General features: G+C 43.0%; 1 protein-coding gene across 1 annotated transcript; it reads right to left on the bottom strand.

Annotated features, from left to right (window-relative positions):
* Window positions 1-277: 277 nt before the first annotated feature.
* On the bottom strand, window positions 278-12004 carry LOC121838606. The gene is made up of 21 exons (XM_024377650.2): window positions 11896-12004; window positions 11736-11812; window positions 7544-7639; window positions 7344-7468; window positions 6976-7119; window positions 6745-6831; window positions 6501-6662; window positions 6284-6380; window positions 5838-6055; window positions 5509-5665; window positions 5049-5257; window positions 4763-4880; window positions 4402-4604; window positions 3977-4091; window positions 3649-3818; window positions 3326-3423; window positions 3119-3249; window positions 2455-2644; window positions 738-876; window positions 521-641; window positions 278-438 (listed from the first exon to the last, which is right to left on the bottom strand). The coding sequence occupies exons 1-21, from the start codon at window positions 11916-11918 to the stop codon at window positions 359-361; spliced, it is 2760 nt and encodes a 919-aa protein (XP_024233418.2). The 5' UTR covers window positions 11919-12004; the 3' UTR covers window positions 278-358.
* Window positions 12005-19111: the final 7107 nt, after the last annotated feature.

Below are 19111 nucleotides of genomic sequence, written 5' to 3'. Positions count from 1 at the left end.
GGGAGTTTTTCCTAGCCACCGTGCTTCTACATCTGCATTGCTTGCTGTTTTAGGCTGGGTTTCTGTACAGCACTGAGATACCAGCTGATGTACGAAGGGCTATATAAATAAATTTGATATTACTTTATTGAAAAATAGCTTCACTGCCATGACCAAGTGTCAGTGTCCCAACAACCTCTGTTGAGGGGGCACACCATTTGTCAAGTTATTCCTGGACTAGCTAGCTCATTACTCAGCACCACGTTAGAGTTTGAAAGCAATGAGTTCTTAAAAAAGGTGCTGACTAAACCAATCGGAATTTATTTAAAATTGTACAATGAAGCATAAACAAATAAATGGAACACTTTTATTACATTTTCTAAACAAAGTTGGATGAGTCAGACAGAAGAATAGGTCCAGATGAGATCTGATGCTGGCTGATGTCTGCAGCTCTACGACCTAGAACAAGATCATACAAAGGGTCAGGAGGACAGGATGAAGTTCATACTAATGTGGGGGGGGGGTTGACTTATGGACATACCTCTTCTTGAGCCAGTTGGTTTGAGAGGCTTTGCGTCCCTAAGGGGGCTTGCACACTGGCCAGAGCAGATGCCATCAGGTTTGGTGGTGTCGCAGAGGTCTGCATCACAATGAACAAAGATCTATGGAGAGGAGTCAGTTTTAATATAGATTGTTTTTAAATGACTCAAGCTAGCGTCAAAGAACGTAAGCCCTTCAGAGCAACTGGTCTAAATTACCTGTTCTTTCAGGACTGTCTCATCCGTGGTGAAGGTGAACATCTTGACTGAGAAGCGTTTGACGTGAGCGGGTATATGAATCCTGGCGTCTGCAACAACTGGATGGAAGACTATGTAGCGGTCATCAAGATTCTCACACCTGAGGTGAGAAAGAGAATACATTTGCTTTAAATGTTAGGCAACAGAACACCAATTTCTTGGTTAAGTTCAAGTAGCCTCTCCCTGTTTGGTGTGTAGTGACTGACCCTGGGTTCTAATCATTTTTAGCCTGGCTACCCATCCACATCACTCCAGCCATAGGCCATCCCCCACAATGAATGGAGATTGATATAGCAGCAAGAATTCAGGGTGAGTTGTCAGGTTCATATAAAAACTGCATTTATTTTCAGCAAACTTAACATGTAAATATTTGTATGAACATAAGATTCAACAACTGAGACAAACTGAACAAGTTCCACAGACATGTGACTAACAGAAATGGAATAGCGCGTCCTTAAACAAAGGGGGGGGCCCTAGCCCTCACCCGCCGATCCAACAGGTCCCAGACGTTCTCAATGGGATCCGTCCTCGTTGCTGGCCATGGCAGAACTGACATTCCTGTCTTGCAGGAAATCACGCACAGAACGAGCAGTATGGCATTGTCATGTCAGGGTGAGCCTGCAGGAAGGGTACCACATGAGGGAGGAGGATGTCTTCCCTGTAATACACAGCATTGACGTCATTGTAGGCAATCTCACAAGCGCAGTCTGATGATGCTGTGACACACCGCCCCAGACCATGATGGACCCTCCACCGCCAAATCTATCCCGCTCCAGAGTACAGTCCTCAGTGTAATGCTCATTCCGGTGACAATAAACGCGAATCTGACCATCACCCCTGGTGAGACAAAACCACGACTCGGCAATGAAGAGCACCCTTTGCCAGACCTGTCTTATCCAGCGATGGTGGGTTTGCGCCTATAGGCGACGTTGTTGCCGGTGATGTCTGGTGAGGACCTGCCTTAAAACAGACCTACAAGCCCTTAGTCCAGCCTCTCTCAGCCTCCTGCGAACACTGATGGAGGGATTGTGCTTTCTTGGTGTAACTCGGGCAGTGGTTGCCATCCTGTCCCGCAGGTGTGATGGTCGGATGTACCAATCCTGTGCAGGTGTTACACGTGGTCTGCCACTGCGAGGACGTTCAGCTGTCTGTCCTGTAGCGCCGTCTTAGGCATCTCACAGTACGGACGTCGCAATTTATTGCCCTGGCCATGTTTGCAGTCCTCATGCCTCCTTGCAGCACACCTAAGGCACGTTCACGCAGATGAGCAGGGACCCTGGTAATCTCTTTTGGTGTTTTTCCAGAGTCAGTAGAAAGGCCTCTAGGGGCCAACATTTTCATAATGGTCACCTTAATTGTCTAACATTTGTAAGCGTCTTAACCCTTCCACTGGTGCATGTTCACTAATTGTTTAGGGTTCAATGAACAAGCAGGGGAAAGTGTTTAAACCCTTTGCAATGAAGATCTGTGAAGTGATTTGGATTTTTACAAATTCTTTGAAAGACAGGGCCCTGAAAATGGGACGTTTACTTTTTTGCCCAGTGTGCAGACAAGCAAACTGCCCGCAACAAGAAATTAAGACAATGTTTAAATCCTAGTAACTGCACCCTAATCATGTCACTTGGTTATCCTGCCCAAGACAAGTCTCAGTTTGTATAACAAAAGTCATGCTAGCTACCGTTTCACAATGAGGTCCCAGCTAGGTAGAGTGGTCCTGTCCTCATGTAGAGTTGCCCAGCAGTTCTCCAAGACCAGTGCAATCCGAGGGTCAGTAGACCACATCAGCTCCACTTCAAAATACAGAGGCTGTTGCAAGTACTTCACCACTGGGTAGTCCTCAGTTTGGTAGAATAAGTCATAAGAAACCTCTGAAAACAGAAATAGGATTGTCACATGCGCCAAGAGGTGTAGACCTTGCAAATACTTAACATGCAGTTTTAAAAATAACTACAAAATAAATAAAAGTACCAAATAATTAAAGAGCAGCAGTAAAATAGCAGCGAGGCTATGTACAGGGGCACCGGTTAGTCGATGTAATATGTGCAAGTAGGTAGAGTTATTAAAGTGACGATGCATAGATATAGCAGTAGTGTAAGGGGGGAATGCAAAAAGTCAGGGTAGCCATGTGATTAGATGTTAATGAATTATCAAAAATATTTTTACATCACTTTCAGGGAATAGGGGTAACAACCCCCCCCAGCCATAAGATTTATTTAGACATCTATGGTTGGAAAAATTGAGCCTACTTAAGTTTAGGTTTAAGGTAAAAATTTAACCTCAACATTCAGTGAATAGAACACCCATATTAGGACAGGGTTGCACCCAAACTAGTCTAGTTTTACCCTGGGCTAGTCTCATTTGGACCACTAGTTGTCCCACTCCAGGATCAGCCTTGGGGTCGCTGTTCCTTGGCCTAGTACGGAATGCCATGGTCTCAGTGTCGTTGACCAGGTAGTAGCAGGAGACTGTGTGCCTGAAAGAAGCAGTCAAACCAGTGAGGGATATGCATATGACTGAGGGGTGGTCACAACATAGTGGCACATTCTTACCGATAGTCTGGATTGATTAGACCTTTCCTACTTTGATGTTTGCCCATGCTGTGGTGCATGGCGATTTCATTCTCGTACGCCATGACATTGTCAAAGAACTACAAAGAGAGGAGAGGCCTATTAGAGCTGCAAACTTATCAGTACATGTACAGTATTAGACAAGTCATTTACAGTACAGAAAGGTAAAGTCTAGACAACTGGGCCTGTGTCAGCGCAGGAGTGCTAACATAGGCGCAAATACCCCCTGCAATTAAAAACCAGGTCACAGCTCAGCACTCCTAATCTGAGACACTTTACAACTATGGGCCCAGAAACAGTCTCACTGTTCTGGTGGTGCCACAGGAGTTGAGGCTGAAGGAGAAGAAGGCAAAGCGGTCATTGCTGAAGACCGGTTTACATGACTGGTCACTCAAGGTCAGGTATTTGGGGTTTAGGTTGCGAACAGATTCCACCTTCACTGCCAGTGCAGTCACTGTGCCATTGGGGTAGCACTCTGAAATAAAAGCAAAGTGTTCAACAAAGCAAGTGTAGAAAAGGTAGTGCACCCTTACCCAAGTCAACATGCTGTTCTTGTAATATTTAAATCAGCTCTTTAACTTTCTAATAGTCTTAATCAAGTATAAAGCATATGACTTAAAATTGAAAACAAACCAGTCATGGTCAAGGGGAAGTAGCAGGCAAGCGAGAGGTCGTTGAGTTGCCACATGTTAGGGGTCTCCAAGAGCAACAAGTCTACTCTGGCTCTGATAGAGTCAGACTGCACAGTCTTAAAAAAAAAAAAAAATCATTCAGGGGTAGGCAAGTACGATTTAGCAGCTGGACAAGATTAAACTGATGGTCAGGAACAGTCACTGCTAATTGGCCCCATGTAAGCTAAACTTCAAAACATGTTACATTAAGACAATGTGGAAATGTACAAATCTGGAAACTGGGGCAAAAGTCTGACAACCCCTGGCTTATTAGGTAGTTCAATAAAAAGGTTAGCTGATCCCCATGCGTCACCATTGTTACACAAGTTTGGCTTGCAAGGGTAGTGGTATTAGAGCTACAAGTAAACATGAGCAGACACCTCATACCTCAAAAACTGTATCAGGAGCGGTGTACGGCACTACGATACTGACGTGAGTGTTGTTGTCAGTGAGACTATACAGCTCAGTGTCTAGCTCCCTCCATGAACCAGCATGAAGCATCATGATCTGGAAGTTATCCCCTTGGCTCCCATATTTGACAGAAATGTAGAAATTGTCCTGGTCACAGAATCCAGTGGTCGTGGGAAGAACTAAAGGGGTAAAGCTTAAATTCAGTTCTGTCATGACAAATAATCTAATCCTTTAGTTGAGCTGAAGCACCTGGCTGGGTGCATGCAATATGATGCCCAACATCCTTGAGTCATTCTACTGAAGGGAGCTAGAGGAGATTTAACCCAAGTGGCCTTACCAACATCTTCCAGGGAGGCCTCCAGCTCTGCAGGGTGGGGGAATGGGATTTGTTCAGGCAGGATGAGCAGACCGAAGACCAGAGGGAGGAAGTAGACAGTTGTCAAGGGATTAGGGTTCTGCAGATTGTGGAAGTAAAAAAAAAGAGATTTACATGTTGGTAGTGTTCTGCATGTCATCTGTTCAAGTACTCTAAACTGAAAATCCCAAAATGTTACTTTACGAGATTTATACTGGCATAAATATATTTACAACATTCTACAATCGATTTGACCAAAGGGACCTACATGTTTCAGGACAACTTCATCTGAGAAGGGCACTTGTAGCGAGAAGGTCTTTGAGCTGTTGGCGAAGCGGTGCTCCTGAAAGTCAAAGCCTCTGGCATTGCACTCCGTGACAGTCAGCACCCCAGTAGTGAAAGTAATGTTCAGCAGCGACACATCATGGAGGAAGGTCCCTAAGAGGACGTTGAACACCTTCTGCTCAGGAACTCTGCCTAGAAGACAACGGGTAGAGGCCAACATGGGTTAAACAGCTAAGTTTAATGGGGTGTGTTAATGCACAAAACATTGCAGAGAGTAATTGAATTAGAGCCAACATGCCATATTCTACATCAGTGTCATCATTTTTGTATTAGGGACCAGCAAGCTATGACTTCCTACTTGGACTAGCACCCGTTTAAACTAGACATTGGGAAACAGTTTAGCACTATACAGCCTGCCTTTACTACAATTGAAGCAGACTCACTTTCAGTAACATGTGGAGGTCTGGGCATCAGAGGGGTAGTGATGGGAAAGAGGACTTTATATCGCGTGTCAGCCCGTGTGTCTTCTGCCCTCCACAGCAACTCAAGCATGGGTTCAACAGTGTAGGTTATGTGGTATGAATAATCTGGGGCGTGACTCTGCACTCAGAATGAAGTAATTACAAATCAGGTAAATAATGTCTTCTTAAGAGGGTTGTGTTCAGTGGGCACCAAACAGATGAAAATTGACTGAAAGGGACTAGTCCAAAATGCTAATTAACCATTGCAAATTATTAGTTGTGCCGTAATGAAGATGTAAGTCATGTCAGACCTTGTAGTAGCCATCAGGTGACCCCACAGGAAGCTCAATGACAACATGAGACTCTGTGATTGACAGCTTGTAGCGTCTGATGGCCATCATGGTTTTGTCCAACCTCTGGCCATTGATGCCCATGTGAGTCTCCAGGATCTTGAAGGCGCTCGAGATCAGCGGGGGGATGCGGCGAGGCACGTACCAGGTGATCACCTCATCAGTGAAGACCAAGCCACCTGCAGAGGAAGCAAATGAGCAGTTCCATAGGCACATTGATTAGTGATCCTCAATGCTAAGTAGCCCCAGCTAAGTGGCTAACCTGCCAATACTGCTAATCCAGGAGTTCACCAATCAGTTTAGTCAGGTGTGATAAATGAAGCTGGGACAAAACCCCTATGCTACAGCAGTACTCCAAGCAGGAATGAAAACAGTGAGAGTCCCATTTAAACAGCATATACACATACCTGTAGGACAGGCAGCAGCCGAAACTATGATGGCCAGCCTGCGAACCTGCTTGTAGTAAGTGGACACACTGAAGACCTCCATGGGAACTCCTGCCACCTGGGGAGAGAAGGAAAATTATCCTTCTACATGACAGGCATATTCTAGCCAATAAATGTCTGCCATGCTAACAGGGAAGTGATACACCAGGATCCAGAAGATACTTGGGCAGAGGCTCACTTCTTCAGCGTAGGTCTCCGGCATGTTGTAGGGGCTTCGCAACACCAGTCTTGTTGGGGTAGTCATTGCACCGTAGCCAGCTCGGTGAGCATCCTTCAGCACCATGACCTTCGAGTCAGGGGTGTGAAATGTCATCTTCCAGATGCTGTTTGGCGCAACGGCCTGTCAAGGGAAAATAGCAACTCAGTTCAGACAAGTCATTCTTGCCAGCTGTATACAAACTAAATCTATTCATGAGACATACGTCAGGGATGGCATCCTGCCAGGTCTCTTGAACTTTCTGGCCATCCATGGTGACTGGGACTTCTGGAGTGACCATGAGGGTTGACACCTAAGGGACAGAGCAAGTCACCAAAGCGTGCTCAGTAAATTCTAAACCCAACCATTGCCTGCCAGCACCCCCCAATCCAAATGTACTGTAAAGCCATGTATTGATATGGCCACCTGAATCTAGGGATGATCAGGATTGCCTCACCTCCATGTAGTTCCTGTCACAGAGAATTTCCCGGGACGCCCAGCGGGAGTAGCTGCATGTCTCGGTCACGTCATGCTGGACCTTCTTTGACAGGCCATCGCCATACATTTGGATTCGCAGGCCAAGGTTAAATGTCTCATCCGCCTATGGAACAATTGTAGTACTGGGTCAAGTTCATTATGCACTAAACATAACTGGCTGAAACAGGGGTTGAATACCTAGAACGCTGGTAGTGCTGCAAGAGCTTTTGACATTGTCCCTAAATGAATACGCATTAGTGATTCAAGGAGTTAAAACGGACACCAGATAACCAGATCAAGAAACCCCCTCAAGTTGTCATGTGAACTTCAATGTCCCTTTAAGATTACCTGGTTGTCAACATAACAGCCCAACAAGGACACAAAGACTTTTGTGTTCCCCCAAGGGTCAGAGTCCATGCTGTATCCACACTGGGCAGCCAAGGTGGGCGACAACGGTATAATGTCAGTGCCATCTGAAAGCACAGTGGTGGATAAGAGCAGAGCAGATTTGAGTGTAACGTTCACATAAACATGGAGAATCTACTCACTGATGGCAGCAATTTCTAGCTGGCTCCCCACAGCCAGAGCTTCGTCCAATGTTAGCCTCATGATATTCCAAAGGCACTCAGACTTCAAACCACCATCTGTTTGGAGAGAAGGTGCCAGTAAGTCATATTGATCAGTGTTAAGTAGGTACAGATGCAGTACAGGCAAAAATTAAACAACTTAGATCATTTGGGGTAGCAGTCAGATATGTTCTTTCTGTCTTGTCTCATTTTTTCTTTGCATATATTTTTAATCTCAATCTACAGACTGAACATGCTCTCCTGCAACCCATCTCACCCAATGTGGTATGGACCTAATATTTTTTTTATACTTGAGAACTGGAACCCCGTTCAGAAGCTAGCCAGATAACGGCTAGTAGTCAGTTAGCCACTGCTAGCGGTCATCACCATTGACTCAGACATCTTCGATATCAATCCAGAGCATATCAGACTGCTTTTTCTCTACTACATCTATGGATTCCTACTGCAAGCTCTGAACTTTTACTCTGGATCATCGCAGCTAGCTAGCTGCTAGCCAGCTGCTAGCCGAGTGGCTACTCTTGGCTAACGTCTGTCCTGAAGCAAGCGACACTTAGCCTCGAGCTAGGCCCCATCTCCCGGCTAGCCGAAGAGATCCAGACAGTTCCTGGGGTTCAATACATTTTGCCAATTGACTTGGACCATTTGCTGCCGACACGGAGCCCCGCCGATCCATCACGACTGGTCTGCCGATGTAACTGTCCGAGGGGGTTACTTCAGACTCTCCCATTGCGACATCCGAGGCCCATCTGCTAGCTGTCTGAAATTGCCATGCCTCCAGGTCACCTAGTTACTCACTGGACCCTACGATCACTCGGCTACACATACCTCACCCTATTTTCAAGATGGCTTGTCTACTGCTGTTTTGGTTAGTCTTATTTCACTGGAAAGCCTCCAGCCCTGCTCAATATGCCTTAGCTAGCCCTTTTGTTCCACCCCCCACACATGCAGTGACCTCACCTGTCTTAAAAGGAGCATTTAGAGACAAAACCTCTCACCGTCACTCAATGACTAGGCTTACCTCCACTGTACTCGCATCCTACCACACCCTTGTCGGTACATTATGCCTTGAATCCATTCTACCACACCTAGAAATCTGTTCCTTTTACTCTGTTCCGAATGCACTAGACGACCAGTTATTTTGGCCTTCAGCCATACTTTTATCCTACTCCTCCGGTGATGTAGAGGTTAACCAAGAAGGCCCTGCAGCTCCCAGCATCACTCCCATTCCCCAGGCGCTCTCATTGGTTGACTTCTGTAACCGTAAAAGCATTGTTTCATGCATGTTAACATTAGAAGCCTCAAGTTGATTTATTCACTGCTTTAGCACACTCCGCCAACCCGTACGTCCTAGCCGTGTCTGAATCCTGGCTTAGGAAGGCCGCCAATGTCCATCCCTAACTATAACATTTCCGACAAGATAGAACTGCCAAAGAGAGCAGAGTTCTAATCTACTACAGAGCTAGCATGACAGAACTATGCAGGCTATCCAGGTCTGTGCCCAAACAAGTCAAGCTTCTACTTAAAAAAACACCTTTCCAGAAACAAGTTTCTCACCGTTGCTGCTTGTTAGACCCCCTTCAGCCCGAAGCTGGTCCCTGGAAACTATATGTGAATTGGTCACCCCCCATCCATCTTCAGAGTTTGTACGGTTAGGTGACCTTAGCTGGGACATCCTTAACATCCCAGCCATCCTACAATCTAAGCTAGATGCCCTCAATCTCACAAATTATTAATGAACCTACCAGGTGCAACCCCAAACCCGTGAACACGGGAACCCTCTTAGATATAATCCTTACCAACTTGCCCTCTAAATACACCTCTGCTGTCTTCAACCAGGATCTCAGTGATCACTGCCTCATTGCCCGTAGTGGGTCCACGTCAAACAAAAACCCTCACTGTCAAACTTAGATATAAAAACTTGCCCCTAAATCACTGTCAAACACTCAAACAAAAACCCCTCCTCAAACACTTCAGCGAGCAGCCCTTTCTAATTGACCTGGCCCGGGTATCCTGGAAGGATATTGACCTCATCCCGTCAGTGGAGGATGCCTGGGTGCTCTTCAAAAGTGCTTTCCTCACCATCTTAAATAAGCATGCCCCATTCTTAAAATGTAGAACTAAGACCCGATATAACCCTTAGCTCACCCCAGACTTAACTGGGGGGGCTAGCATCGCATAGCCCCCACGATATGCAACTTTTCAGGGAAGTCAGGAACCAATATACTCAGTCGGTTAGAAACGCTAAGGCTAGCTTTTTTCAAGCAAAAATTTGCTTCTTGTAGCACTATCTCCAAAAAGATCTGGGACACTAAGGTCAATGGAGAATAAGAGCACCTCCTCCCAGCTGCCCACTGCAATGAGGATAGGAAACACTCACCACTGATAAAACTACGATTATTGATAATTTCAATATGCATTTTTCTACACCTGGCCATTCTTTCCACCTGGCAACCCCTATGCCGGCCAACACCTCAGCACCCCTGAAGCAAATTGCCCAAACCCCCACCCACTTCTCCTTCACCCAAAACCAGACAGCCAATATTATGAAAGAGCTGCAAATCAGCTGGGCAAAACAATATGGACCTCAAATTATCTGCCAAAATTTTTGCAGCCCCTATTCAACCTCCTTGGTATCGTATGAGAGCCCTAAAGTTTGGAACGCTGCCGCGGTCATCCCCCTCTTAAAAAGGTGGAGACACTCGACCAAAACTGTTATAGACCTATATCCATCCGGTCCTGCCTTTCAAAAAAAACAAAAAACAAAAGCCAAGTCAACAAACAGATCACCAACCATTTCAAAGCCCACAGTCCCTTCACTATGCAAACTGATTTCCAAGCTGGTCATGGGTGCACCTCAGCCATGCTCAAGGTCCTAAACGATATCATAACCGCCATCAATAAAAGACAATACTGTGCGGCCGTATTCATCAACCTGGCCAAGGCTTTCGACTCTGTCAATCACCGCATTCTTATTGGCAGACTCAATAGCTCTGGCTTCTCAAATGACTGCCTCACCAACTACTTCTCAGATAGAGTTAAGTGTCAAATCGGAGGGACTGTTGTCCAGACCTCTGCAGTCTCTGGGGGTGTCACAGAGTTCAGTTCTCAGGACAACTCTTTTCTCTGTATATAGCAATGATGTCGCTCTTGCTGCTGGTGATTCTCTAATCCACCTCTACGCTGAGGACACCATTCTGTATACTTCTGGCCCTTCTTTGGACACTGCTAACAAACCCCCAAACGAGCTTCAACACCATACAACACTCCTTCCGTGGCCTCCAACTGCTAGTAAAACTAAGTGCATGCTCTTCAACAGATTTCTGCTTGCACCCTCCCGCCCAACTAGCATCACTACTCTGGACAGTTCTGACCTAGAATATGTGGACAACTACCTAGGTGTCAGGTTAGACTACTCTCCTTCCAGACTCACATTAAGCAACTCCAATCCAAAGTTAAATATAGAATCAAATTCCTATTTCACAACAATGCCTCCTTCACTCATGCCGCCAAACATACCTTCATAAAACTGAATATCCTTCCAGTCCTTAACTTCAGCGACATCATTTACAAAATAGCCTCCAACACTACTCAGCAAATTGGATGCAGTCTATCACAGTGCCACCCGTTTTGTCACCAAAGCCCCATATACACTACCCACCACTGCGACCTGTACGCTCTTGTTGGCTGACTATCCTTCCAATCCTTGACTGGAACAAATTGCAAAAATCTCTGAAGCCTGAGTCTTACAGCTCCCTCTAACTTTAAGTATCAGTTGTCAGAGCAGCTTACCAATCAATGTACACAGCCAATCTGTAAACAGCACACCCAACTACCTCACCCTCATATTATTACTTACCCTCTTGCACCCCAGTATCTCTACTTGCACATCATCTACACATCTATCATGCCAGTGTTATTCATGCTAAATTGTAATTACTTCACCTCTATGGCCTATTTATTGCCTACCTCCCTACATTTGCACAATAAATATATACACGTATTTTCTATTGTGTTGACTGTACATTTGTTTATGTACAACTGTTGTTTTTGTCACATTGCTTTGCTTGATCTTGGTCAGGTCGCAGTTCTAAATAAGAACTTGTTCTCAACTGGCCTACCTGGTTAAATAAAAAATAAATTAGGTAGCACTAACCTGGATGTGAACTGGGCTTGGAACTAGGACTCTGGAACAGACCACAGACTGGGACAGCTAGCAAAATCCATGTCACACTAAGATAACACAAAAATATATAACTCATTAATATTTCCAGATGTAACAAGTACACCGCATAAGAAAAGCTCAGAAGACTTACAAACATTCAAAAACATGAATCATGCCAAATCAAAAGGGAGCTTTGGCCTGTAGGTGGCCCACCACTGTCAACAACCAAGCGCAGCCCAGCTGTAAACTATACCACTGGAACACAGTAATTGATGTCGCATGTGGCCCTCCCCAGGTGTTTTATCTGGTAGCCAATCACACTGGCAGCAAGTGACAGTCATTAGCAATTAACAGCCCGCATTCACAGCATGTTAGCTGTAATCAGATGGCAGAACGGTCAGATAGAAATGTGCTACATAGAACTGACATGCTTCTCTGTCATGTAGAGTAAATGTGTTTGAGAGCCTTCCCTTTATATTTCTGCAAATGTACTTTTTAATTCCATCTAGCTTTTTTTATTATTCCTTTTATTATTCTAATTTATGTCACATTCAACTGTATCAAGCATATGGAAACCACATTTGACTCCGTTCCATTAATTCCATTCCAGCCATTCCAATGAGCCCGTCCTCCTATAGCTCCTCCCACCAGCCTCCACTGCTCCCTACCTATCTATTCTTTCTGTCTATTCTCCCGAAGCACCACCCCAACACATCATATTTTGCTGCTACAATACGTCGTCTTTCCCGGGGAAGCTGTGAAGCGAACTGTATTTAGCCTATTGCGTGATTGTGTTTGAGTCTGTTATTAAGGATCGGACCCTTTTTTTCCAATTTTCCCCTAAAATGACATACGCAAATCTAACTGCCTGTAGCTCAGGACCTGAAGCAACTATATGTATTTTCTTGATACCATTTGAAAGGAAACACTTTGTAGTTTGTGTAAATGTGAAATTAATGTAGGAGAATAACACATTAGATCTGGTAAAAGATAGTACAAACACAAAAACATGCATCCTCCTAAAAAAAAAAACTGATTTTTTTTTGTTCCAAATGCAAGAGAAAGGCCACACTTTCAGATAGTAGTCCAGTTGTAACTTATTTAGATTTTGGCCACCAGATGGCAGAAGTGTGTGTCCAAAGTTTCAGACTGATCCAGTGAAGAATTACATTACTGCACAATATGTCGTATCAAATCTGCCAGGAGTTTTCCAATTGGTCAGTTGATACATCTAACTATAGAGAACATACAAAAATGCTATGGTCATAACATTTTTTAGTTTACACACTTAGGTTAATACTCTAACTTTCACACATCTAGATGGCCGGGCGGGGTGGGTGTAGAGCCAGAGACAGCAGTGGGGTCAAACTGTAGACCCCAGTTCCTACATTTGAACATAAAAATGTATTTTATCAAACACAGCTATGCTACATTTTATCTCTTGGACCCTCAGTATGACAAGTCAGAGCAAGATTACTGAATGTAAGTACATTATTTACCTTCAGAGATGAATGTATCAAACCAGTTGCTGTTATAAAAGTGTTTTGTTGTTGTGCGCTCTCCTCAAATAATAGCATGGTATTTTGGCACTGTAATAGCTACTGTTAATTGGACACTGCAATTAGATTAACAATCATTTAAGCTTTCTGCTAATAATAGACATGTCTATGTCCCGAAATGTTGGCTGTTGTATACAACATCATTCGAGTCACATTAGTGCACGTTAGCAATAACCGTCCCGGTTTAGGGACACCTATCCCATAGAGGTTTTAAGCAGGGGGACACGTCTGGCACTGCAGGATTTGAGTCCCTGGCGGCGTAGTGTGTTACTGATGGTAGGCTTTGTTACTTTGGTCCCAGCTCTCTGCAGGTCATTCTCTAGGTCCCCCCATGTGGTTCTGGGATTTTTGCTCACCGTTCTTGTGATCATTTTGACCCCACGGGGTGAGATCTTGCGTGGAGCCCCAGATCGAGGGAGATTATCAGAGGTCTTGTATGTCTTTCATTTCCTAATAATTGCTCCCATAGTTGATTTCTTCAAACCAACCTGCTTACCTATTGCAGATTCAGTCTTCCCAGCCTGGTGCAGGTCTACGATTTTGTTTCTGGTGTCCTTTGACAGCTCTTTGGTCTTGGCCATAGTGGAGTTTGGAGTGTGACTGTTTGAGGTTGTGGACAGGTGTCTTATACTGATAACAAGTTCAAACAGGTGTCATTAATACAGGTAACGAGTGGAGGACAGAGGAGCCTCTTAAAGAAGAAGTTACAGGTCTGTGAGAGCCAGAAATCTTGCTTGTTTGTAGGTGACCAAATACTTATTTTCCACCATAATTTGCAACTAAATTCATTAAAAATCCTACAATGTGATTTTCTGGATTTTTACTTCTCATTTTGTCTGTCATAGTTTAAATGTACCTATGATGAAAATTACAGGCCTCTCTCATCTTTTTAAGTGGGAGAACTTGCACAATTGGTGGCTGACTAAATACTTTTTTGCCCCACTGTATATCCAAATGTCCATTTATTTGATGCGTTTGATCCAGAAAAAAAATCAGCTTCCAAAAAACGCAACGTCACTACAAAATATTTCAAAAGTTGCCTATAAACTTTGCCAAAATATTTTAAACAACTTTTGTAATACAACTTTAGGTATTTTTAAACGTTAATAATCGATCAAATTGTAGACGGGTCTATCTGTGTTCAATACAGGAAGACAACAAACCATGCTACTTTTCACGTCTTGAGCATTCTCACGCCTACTTTTTCATTGCACAAATGAATAACCTCAACCAAATTCCAAATACTGGTGACATCCAGTGGAAGTGGTAGGAACTGAAAACAGGTTCCTAAGAAATATCATTTGCCAATGAGAGCTCAGTGCACAGACAGAGACCAAAAAAATAAAAAATCTGAACGGTTAGTCCTCGGGGTTTTGCCTGCTACATAAGTTCTGTTATACTCACAGACGTGATTCAAACAGTTGTAGAAACTTCAGATTGTTCTCTATCCAAATATACTAATAATATGCATATCGTATATTCCTGGCATGAGTAGCAGGAAGTTGAAATTGGGCACGCTATTTATCCAAAAGTGAAAATGCTGCCCCCTATTCCTTAAGAAGTTAATCTATCCATCGTGTCCAATTTAAAAAATGCTTAACAGCTAAAGCACAACATATGATTATGTTAGGTCAGAGCCAAGTCACAAAAACACAGCCATTTTTCCAGACAAAGATAGGAGTCACAAAAAGCAGAAATATAGATCAAATGAATCACTAACCTTTGATGATCTTCATCAGATGACACTCATAGGACATCATGTTACACAATACATGTATGTTTTATTCGATAATGTGCATATTAATATCCAGAAATCTCAGTTTACATTGGCGCCTTACGTGCAGTAATGTTTTGATTCCAAAACATCTGGTGATTTTGCAGAAATATTCATAATAAACATTGATAAAAGATACAGGTGTTATTCACAGAATTAAAGAGACTTCTCCTTAATGCAACCGCTGTGTCAGATTTCAAAAAAACTTTACGGAAAAGCATAATCTGAGAACGGCGCTCAGAGCCCAAAACAGCCAGAGGAATATCCGCCATTTTGGAATCAACAAAGTTTTAAACAATACCATATATATTCACTTACCTTTGATGCTCTTCATCAGAAGGCACTCCAAGGAATCCCAGTTCGACAATAAATGACTGATTTGTCCCATAAAGTTCCATCATTTATGTCCAAATAGCCACTTGTTGTTAGCGTGTTCAGCCCAGTAATCCATCTTCATGAGGCGCAAGCATTTTGTCCAGACAAAAACTCGAAAAGTTCTGTTACAGTCCATTAGAAACATGTCAAACGATGTATGGAATCAATCGTTAGGATGTTTTTAACATAAAACATCAATAATGTTCCAACCGGAGAAGTCCTTTGTCTTCAGAAAAGCATTGGAACGAGAGGTAACACTGTCGGGGGCTCTCTGCCAGACCTGTGACTCAAAGAGGTCTCTTGAGCCCCTCTTTTATAGTAGAATCCTCAAACCAGTTTCTAAAGACAGTTGACATCTAGTGGAAGCCCTAGGAAGTGCAACCTCATCCACATCTCAATGTGTATTCGGTAGGACAAGCTTTGAAAACTACAAACCTCAGATGTCCCACTTCCTGGTTGGATTTTTCTCAGATTTTCGCCTGCCATATGAGTTCTGTTATACTCACAGACATCATTCAAACAGTTTTAGAAACTCCAGAGTGTTTCCTATCCAATACTAATAATAATATGCATAAATTAGCATCTGGGACAGAGTAAGAGGCAGTTCACTCTGGGCACGCTATTCATCCAAAAGTGAAAATGCTGCCACCTATCCCAAAAAGGTTAACCACGTTAGCCTACATCAGCTTAACAGTCCCGTGGGGGGACACTGATCCTGTAGAGGTTTTTAAGAAGGAGGTGACCGGGGGGAAAGTGGTTGAGGTGAGGCGAATGAGCAGTAAGAAAAGTGAGGGTGGAGTAGAGAGTACTACACTGCTGTTAGAGTTTGAAGGGAATCTTCCGAAACAAGTACATCTAGGATTCATCAGCTTTTATGTTAGAGAGTTTGTGCCAGCACCGCTTTGGTGCTTTAAGTCAGCACGTGGGACATGCAGCTAGCATCTGTAAGGGGCAGAGACGTTGTGCGAGGTGTGGGCGACCACATGAATATGGCAAGTGTGGGGTGGAGGCCAAGGTAAGGTGCTGGAATCACACAAGTACTGGTATTTAACCATTTCTCCGAAAGCTGAGTATCCTCCTTACACATCTGAACAGCCAGTACACCTCTGTTGGGTGACAGAACTTTAGTGATATCTGTTCTTCCTCACTTCCTCTGACCTGAACTCGGCCAAAATTCCTCACTCCTCCCCAACTCACGGCTGTCCTGTTGTCTTTTACCAGACTGTGGCCCTTCTCCTTCCAATAGGATCCCTGATGTCTAACAATAACATATTCTGACAGATTGTAAACATTCTACGTTCCCCTCTCTCCCTCAGTGACATGAGTAAGGATATTTCATATGTTCAAGTTTAGAAGTCAGAACCCATCAGTCCCCCCTTTTGAACATTATATAGATGTGGAAATTATTTATAAATGAACAAAAATAAAACACGATTAACATGGGGTTGGAAGTAACATGAACATTTCCCAGGACATAGACATATCTGATATGGGCAGAAAACTTACATTCTTGTTAATGTAACTGCACGGTCCAATTTACAGTAGATATTACTCATGCTATTGTTTGAGGAGAGTGCACAATTATGAACTTGAAAATGTATTAATAAACCAATTAGGCACATTTGGACAGTCTTGATACAACATTTTGAACATATAGGCAATGGTCCATTGGATCGGTCTACAACTTTGCACATGCACTGCTGCCATCTAGTGGCCAAAATCTAAATGGCACCTGGGCTGTATAAATACATTATGGCCTTTCTCTTGCATTTCAAAGATGATGGTACCCTATTCTCCTACATTAATTTCTCATTTCCATAAACTTCAAAGTGTTTCCTTTCAAATGGTGTCAAGAAAATGCATATCCTTGCTTCAAGGTCCTGAGCTACAGGCAGTTAGATTTGGGTAATTGTAATTATTCGCCTACCTCCTCATGCCTTTTGCACACAGACTCTCTTTTTTTTCTACTGTGTTATTGTCTTGTTAATTGTTTACTCCATGTGTAACTCTGTGTTGTCTGTTCACACTGCTATGCTTTATCTTGGCCAGGTCGCAGTTGCAAATGAGAACTTGGTCTCAACTAGCCTACCTGGTTAAATAAAGGTGAAATAAAAAAAATTTAAAAATTAAAAAAACGTCATTTTAGGTGAAAATTGAAAAAAAAGAATAAAAAAAGAAACTAGAGCAGCAGCACGACCAGGTGGACTGCGGACAGCAAGGAGTCATCAGGCCAGGTAGTCCTGAGGCATGGTCCTAGGGCTCAGGCCCTCAGAGAGAAAGAAAGAAAGACCAAAAGAGAGAGAGAATTTGAGAGAGCATACTTAAATTCACACAGGACACCAGATAAGACAGGAAAAATACTCCAGATTGACCCTAGCCCCCCGTGTGGTGATAGAATGTGTGAAGATAGAAATATGTAGGAATAGAGGTAACATTCTCATAGTTCATTTCTATAACCCCATCAAACCTCTCAAATTAGCACAGTTAGAAGGCAGTGGTTAGAGCATTGGAGTAGTAACCGAAAGGTTGATAGATCGAATCCCTGAGCTGACAAGGTAAGAATCTATCGTTCTGCCACTGAACAAGGAGGTTAACCCACTGTTCCTAAGCTGTCATTGTAAATAAGAATTTGTTCTTAACTGACTTGCCTAGTTAAAAATAACAAATAGACAAACATTGGCAGAAGAATGTCCTCACTGAAGAGCTAGAGCTGCCCCGGTCAACTGTAAGGGAACACCCCCCTGAAATGTACAAAAATGAATGGGAAGTCATTGGCACTGGACAAACCAGTCAGAAATTGACTGGTGCTATTGAACACGGTGTCAAATACCACTCAATTCGGCGTTGTTTCATTCAAAGTTGATTGCAAATGCCATATGGCAAATGCCAGGTGTAACACTTTAAAAATCCAACAGATGGCGAGTGCGCTCCACCGTGATTTTTCATATTGCAAATGTAACACAAGTCAACATCCAAAAGTACAAATTTTGAAAAAACTGAAAAAAAATTCAAAAACTTATCACCCCCTTAAAAAAGAAATTATTTCGATTTTTTTGTCAATTACACGTGTAAGAACTGTATGAATATACTTTTGTCCAATGTTATTATCATAATTTTTTAATATATTTTTTTACTTGTGCATAAGGCATATGTTTTGTCCATTTGCAATATGATTTCATAGGAAGTCAAGTCAAAAATAGCAAACTTAGCAAATTTTGAAAAAACTTATCACACCCTTAAAGTGCTTTCTGGACCGTTTTTCGAAATTCTTTTGATTTTTGTGTCAATTACACATGTATAAGAACTGTATCAATATACTTTAGTCATATTTTATTATCATAATTTTTTTTTTTACCTTGTGCATCTCCATTTGCAATATGATTTCGAGGAAGTCAAAAGGAAAAAAATAGCTACAATTTTGAAAAAACTTATCACACCCTTAAGGAATTAGAAATCCAAGGCAAAAAAAATGAAGGTGTCCATGTATGCCGATGACTCAAGTTTTAAATTAAGTCCGCAAGGTAGATTACTGCATTATCTTATTGAAGATCTCGATAACTTTTCTGGCCTCTCTGGACTAACACCCAATTATTATAAGTTGACTCATAATAACTCTATGCCTTCTCTTATCGGGTGATATTCATCAATGCCCTGGACCT

Source organism: Oncorhynchus tshawytscha, linkage group LG18 (genome assembly GCF_018296145.1).
Source record: "Oncorhynchus tshawytscha isolate Ot180627B linkage group LG18, Otsh_v2.0, whole genome shotgun sequence".
Classification (NCBI taxonomy): Eukaryota; Metazoa; Chordata; class Actinopteri; order Salmoniformes; family Salmonidae; genus Oncorhynchus; species Oncorhynchus tshawytscha.
Note: the sequence above shows the minus strand (reverse complement) of the source record. Positions and strands in the feature narration are given on the sequence as shown.

What these genes read in the sequence shown, in the direction of transcription:
- LOC121838606 (XM_024377650.2), bottom strand. Translation starts at nt 11,918, where the DNA reads ATGATTCATGTTTTTGAATGTTT. An exon ending in CCTGTGGCACCACCAGAACA is followed by an intron (nt 3,424 to 3,648) that starts GTGAGACTGTTT and finishes CTCTCTTTGTAG; the next exon opens with TTCTTTGACAATGTCATGGC. An exon ending in ACCAACTGGCTCAAGAAGAG is followed by an intron (nt 439 to 520) that starts GTATGTCCATAA and finishes ATCTTGTTCTAG; the next exon opens with GTCGTAGAGCTGCAGACATC.